Here is a 6,081-nt window from a genome sequence, read left to right as displayed (position 1 = left end):
GTCATATATAAAGTTTTGATGAAAAAAGAAATATAAAACAAGTGAAAATGATATCATATTACCACTTAAAAGTTTCTTACAAGTACTACAAAAATTAGTCTATGCTAAATCACAATATTTTGACATCACCATCACGTTTAAAATGTGCCAATATTCCCAAAACCATTCTTAAAGCTCTAACTCTAATATTTGGTAAGTGAAAAACAACCAATTTATCTTTTACATTGTCCAATAACTTTACTCACAACCCTTCTTTTATCGATAAAACTAGCAAAGCATTTCAAAACTCATCCATACAAAGAAAATAACAATAATTTCCATTGACGTACACATTTCAATGAACCCAACATATAATTGTCAAGATTTCATTATTTCCCTTGTAAAAGGAAATGCATATTTAACATCCAAGTACTTGTACAACTAGTTTCAACTCACATGGTTAACTATGATCCAATTTTGGAAAATCTTATTCTCTATCAATCTATGGCATAAAAGTATAATTAGATTCAACAATATTGCATATTTTATAAGAAAAAACTTTCGATAATGTTTCTTACAACAATCGTCATAAGATAGTGAAATACAAATCCTAGAGATCTAAAGAGCTCAAAATGCTTTTATATTGTAAATGAGGTGTGTGTGTGTGTGTGTGTGTGTGTGAAAAGGGAGATAATTTACACAAAGATAATTATTAGAGAGAGAGAGAGAGAGAGAGAGAGAGAGAATTGTGTATGAAAGAAGGACAAAAAGAGAAGTAAAGGGAGTTGTTTGAAAGAAAGAGAAGGGAAGAGGATTGTTTGTGCAACAAAAAGAACTGTTGTTGGGTGTGTGTCTGTGTGTGTGAGAGAGAGAGAGAGAGAACAAGGTGATGGTGGAGGTGGAAGTGGAAGTGGTAGTAGTGGTGGAGCTAGCGGTAGTGGGAGTGGGAGTGGAAGTGGGAAATGAAGGTGGCTATAACTAAGGGTGGAATAACTGAACTGTGGAACAAAACTAAAGTTGCAAAAAAATACTTGTTCAAAAGCTCACTTTTTGCCCTTCCCCCTTCTCTGCGATATTAAAAATTTTACACCTTTGGGCAAAAGATAATGTTCCTTTCATGATGGCAAAACTATGCTAGTCAAAGGTTCATCAATGCAGCTACCCAACCACCCACCATTGAAAGATAGTACATGTAACTATTAAATGGAGTTTGGGACTTAATAGCGCTTCAATGGATTAAGATATCAACACCTGCTGCTAGTTAGACATCATCAATGCAACTATCCAAGCATCCGCCAATAGCAGACTGTCAAAAAATTTCCTAAATCTGCTGTAAGCACAATTTTCAGGAAGTTGCTATTTGCTTGCTTTGTCATGTTAAAATACAGAATTCAGGTATATGCAGAAGTTATGCATCCTGCCACTTGGCAAATTAGCAAAACAAATACAATTATAAATATTTTACTCACCACCACCACGCTGATCCCCTCATTCAGCATGTGTGTTACCCAGCAACATAAAAGCCGCAAAACATAAAATTCAAGCAGCATTTGAGCAAACTGTGCATCCCACAGCTTGGCAAATTAGCAAGCAAATACAGTGTTAGAAATCTATCACTGTCACTGCACTACCCCATCTTTTCCGATCTATCCCCCCATTCAGCATATATGTTACCCAGTAACACAAAAGCTGCAGTACTCTCTGGCTCCAGCTTGAGAAGACATATTGCAGCACGTTCAGCTAGCTTAACCTCACCCATACTTTTACATGCAGAAAGCACAGCAGTCCATATCTCTATATTCGGTTGACATTTTGACTTTTCAATGAATACCATGGCCTCTTTTAGCCTCCCGGCCCGTGTTAGTAGATCAACCATGCAAGCATAATGCTCCACAACTGGGGTGATGCCATGATCTTTGATCATGGAATAAAAAAAATAAAACCCTTCACCCACCAGACCTGCATGACTGCATGCATTTAGGACACCAACAAATGTTACATGGTCCAACTTCATTCCATCATGCAGCATCCGGTCTGCCAGCTCAAATACTTCTGTAACACTCCCATGCAATGCATATCCCGAGATTATTGTTGTCCATGAGATAGAATCACGATCAGGCATGTGCTTGAAAATCTGGCAGGCATACTCCATGCTCCCACACTTAGCATACATATCAATGAGAGTATTGTATAAGCGTGCCCTGATCTTAAACCCCTCGTTGAGTATATGGGCATGAACTTTTTGTCCAAATTCAAGGGCAGACAGATTTGCACATGCATGCAAGAGACTGACAAAGGCGACTTCATCCAGCCTCACGTGGTTTTGCATTTCCCCAAAAAGGCTGCAGGCTTCTTCATAATGCTCATGTTGAGCACATCCAACAAGCATTGCAGTCCAGGAAATAACATCTCGCTGGGACATTTTGTAAAATATCATGCGAGCTGTATCAAAGCCCCCACATTTTGCATACATATCAATAAGAGCATTTTCAATGACAACATTGATCTCAATATTACTTTCGCGCACATAACAATGGACAAACTTCCCTTGTTTCAGATCCTCAATACTTGTACATGCTTTAAGAGCACTTGAAAACGTGACTTCATCTGCCTCCATGCCTTCCTCCCGAAACTGAGAGATTACTGCCAAGGCCTCAGTACCGTAACCCTCCTGCGCATACCCCGAAATCATTGAGTTCCAGGTCACCACATCTCGATTTAGTACTTTGAGAAATACCTGCCATGAATCATCTAAATAGCCATATCCCGCATACATATCTATGAGGGCACTCCCCAAAAAGTTGTCAGACTCAAAAACACTACTAACAATGAACATGTGAACTAGCTTACCTTGCTCAAGGGTCTTGCAAGATTTCAGAATAAGCAAAGTGATAGCCTTAGATGATTTTGGTTCTTTTACATCCATTTGCCCAAACATACTAAACGCCTCCATGTGATCCCCATGCCTGATGGATCCTATGATCATCAATGCCCATGTAGGATCATTTCGTTCAAGCAACTTCTCAAAGACATCCCTAGCATCTGCCATTTTCCCACTCTTAATGTACATGTTGATCAGGATATTGCCAGTGAAAACGTCTGGTAAGATCCTATTTGCTTTCATACTTGCATGGATCTGCTTTCCTTCTGACCAAGCTTTCTGGTTTATGCACTCTTGCAACAGGCGTGCGTATGTTTCTTCAGATGCGTGAACTTCGTGCCGACTCAAGTGATCCAGTACAAAAGCTGCCTCCTTCAACTGGCCAGTCTTGCTTAATCTCCTCAGGTGTGCATCAATACTCCCATGTTTTGTTTTACTGTAGACAAAGTATGAAGTGCTGTGTTCATTTCTAGGGTTCCTGCTGTATCCTCCCAAAAAATACTCTCAAAATGAAAGTTGCTGTTTCTTGATTCATGCATAAGCATGATAATTCGATCCTTTCTATTATTCCTTACTTTAAACAGAGTATGAAGCGCTGCATTCATTCCTAGGATCAATGCCGTATTCTCCAAACAAAAGCATCAACATGAAAGTTTCTGTTTCCTAATTTATGCATAAGAATGATAATTAGATCCTTTGTACTATTCCTTACTTATTTCCAGGATTCTACACATGTTAAATCTATAACTCTTTTCTTGTAAGGCACAGTTTTGTGGCCTAAAAACATGTATGCATGCATAAATCTACACCAGGAGACACACATCGGCATCCAATTCACGAAAAACATTTTTTAGAGCCGAATTGTACATTTTCAAGGTCAACAAATTTCTGGCTTATGTAGTAAAATCACATCTAAAATGATCCTAGATCTTCAGAATTAAGCACCCTCTCTCTAAAAATCTCAACATTTTTTATTGATTTTTTAGTAGAAAACAGGAAAAAGTGTGAACTGCAGTTCTCTGATGCGGCCATACCTAAACGACGGTGCAACGCTGTAGCAACGCGCTCTCTTGTTCATGAGGACGGGAGCAAACCGGATCGCCATCCATAGCCAGGTCATAGAAGGGAGCTACATTGACAAAGAAGCCGTTTCTGTATAGGCGAACCGAGCGCGCATGGTTCGCTCCGAGGTCCTCTCCGCCTGCAGAAAGCCGAAGGCACGCCATGCTGTCCATCCGAAACCTCCCCCATCGTCAGCCACCTGACCACACAGGCAGTCCCCTCGCTACTGCGCAGGTTTCATGCTTTCCGTCCGTCCGCCCGCGCACCTGCACCTCTCCCTCCGCCCCGCCCCCAAAGGCCTTACGACTTTGTTACGGGGGTGTCTGACCCAATCAAAGAGTAGAAACTCCTCTATGTTGGGACTAGGTCAAGCCCTTGAGCCTTGAGGTTTATGAGTATGCTTTTAGGGTAATCAAGAAAGGCGAACTTCTTTGGCTGTCTAGGATGCCCCACTGGGATAGGCAGTTTCCTAATGCCTGCCCTTTAGTTGTTTCAACGCCGAAGGCCAAAGTAAGGTGCTTATGTGGAGTACTAAAAGTGTTTCCTTCAAATCTTGGCTTTAGCATTGCATGTTGGTAGAAGACGGATAAAATTTTTAGAGTTTGTTAATAATCTTTTGGATCAACACGGTAATGGCTTTCCATATCTTGGGATCTTGTGATTGCTGAGAAGGTAGAAGATGGGCTTGGATTTGAGGTGTCAAGGGATAAGGCTAGGAAACTCATGTTTAAGTTGCTTAAAAGCATGAATAGTTAACAATCGCAGGTGATCATCCCACAAGCCTACATCGACATCACAAACTCCCAAGAGGCACTTGGTAAGGACTAAGCCGGGGCAATATTTTGTTTTATAAAGACATTAAGATTAAGATTCCATGCTCTGAGTTTACCTAGAGGCTGGTTTTGGAGTGGAAAGCCTTGTTAATTATTGATACTTAGGGGACAAGAAATGAAAAAGGGAGAGGGGGTCCAAGTTTGTCAAGAGTGATTTGGCCCTACTTTGATGCCTTTGTTGGTGGGTACTCCCCACTACTAAGCAAACCGACTTTAGATAAAAAAGCACTATATCACAAAGGTGTCCAGCAAGGAAAACTACTTGCTTTAGGTTTTACCTATAAGTTTTTGCAAAGATATAACTATGTCTTACTTAGTTGACCTATCTCCACTAGCTAGATGATGTAAATATATTCCATATTTACATCATCCACTAACTAGATGATGTGAATATATTATATATTAATATACTCACTTTCGCTTTTGTTTTAAAGGCCTTAAAGCATTTCCCATTTATAGGATTGCTACCCTCTTCACAAAAAACAAGGTTTAATGTAAAATGAATTGCAAGGATTTCAAAAATACCTTCAAAATTCAAAGAAGGAGGTATAGAACCTCAAACTTTACAATGCGGCATAAAATTCATAAGGGGGAGTTGAAAACCTTCAAGTTCGAACTTCTATAGTCTTCCTTTTCAAATAATGCATTGTCCATATATTATATTAACAAATTATGAATCAACTTGCATCTTAGCAAGAACTTATAGGCAATCTTAAACAAAGGTTCATTATATCTTGAGACCTTCAAGAGAGCTAAGCTATCCTCTTTGCATTTCTAACTACATTTTCACTACTAAGTTTTCATCTCCTACTAGACCAAATGTGATTCATCGTTGCATCTCACACTATGTTCCAAAGGTTGTGACTTTCTTCATCCATAAGATCCTTGTCACAAAAAGAGGTGCCCCTCATCTTGACTATGTCATAAAGGCCTGCCACACAAAACCAACATTTCATGCTATTCCACACAATCCTTGCATCCCTACAAAACTAGAACAAGTGTATAGTTGATTATTTTTGCACAACACAGAGGGTAGAATTTTGCTTAATTCTTTTCAATTTCCCAACTTTGTCCTTTGTTGGTTCTTTTCTTCTTTTTTAAAATAGTCCTACCAAAACACGTGAAAATTATGTGCCATGTGAAAAAGCCTAAAATGTATTAATTTGTAAGGAATCGCAAGCTAACAAAAATTAAGCAAAACTTATCGTGATGCATATCATTCTCTAAATATTCAAATAATAAATGAAAAATTAAAAAGATCAAAATATTTTAGAGAAAAAAAAATTAACAATCATAACAAATTTTAAATTTTTAACAGATTGGATT

At 38.8% G+C, this 6,081-nt stretch overlaps 1 protein-coding gene across 2 annotated transcripts; it reads right to left on the bottom strand.

Annotated features, from left to right (window-relative positions):
• Positions 1 to 1,116: 1,116 nt before the first annotated feature.
• On the bottom strand, positions 1,117 to 4,297 carry LOC148027209 (pentatricopeptide repeat-containing protein DOT4, chloroplastic-like). 2 transcript variants are annotated; one of them, XM_087691749.1, is made up of 3 exons: positions 3,895 to 4,297; positions 2,830 to 3,296; positions 1,117 to 2,730 (listed from the first exon to the last, which is right to left on the bottom strand). In XM_087691749.1, the coding sequence occupies exons 1-3, from the start codon at positions 3,978 to 3,980 to the stop codon at positions 1,607 to 1,609; spliced, it is 1,677 nt and encodes a 558-aa protein (XP_087547875.1). In that variant the 5' UTR covers positions 3,981 to 4,297; the 3' UTR covers positions 1,117 to 1,606. The 2 variants fall into 2 exon arrangements, with proteins under 2 accessions (XP_087547875.1, XP_087547874.1); XM_087691748.1 differs by having other exon boundaries at positions 1,135 to 3,296; positions 3,895 to 4,296.
• Between the last annotated feature and the right edge of the window lie 1,784 nt (positions 4,298 to 6,081).

Source organism: Lygodium microphyllum, chromosome 13, assembly GCF_053477565.2.
Source record: "Lygodium microphyllum isolate KBCC chromosome 13, Lygodium_microphyllum_v1.1.10, whole genome shotgun sequence".
Classification (NCBI taxonomy): domain Eukaryota; kingdom Viridiplantae; phylum Streptophyta; class Polypodiopsida; order Schizaeales; family Lygodiaceae; genus Lygodium; species Lygodium microphyllum.
This window is presented reverse-complemented; position numbering and strand designations above follow the sequence as displayed.

Coding starts and splice junctions, on each gene's coding strand:
- LOC148027209 (XM_087691748.1), bottom strand. CDS start 3,980: ATGACCTGGCTATGGATGGCGATCCGGTTTGCTCCCGTCCTCATGAAC. Junction 3,297..3,894: donor AGCGTTGCACCGTCGTTTAG/GTATGGCCGCAT, acceptor CTTTGTCTACAG/TAAAACAAAACATGGGAGTA.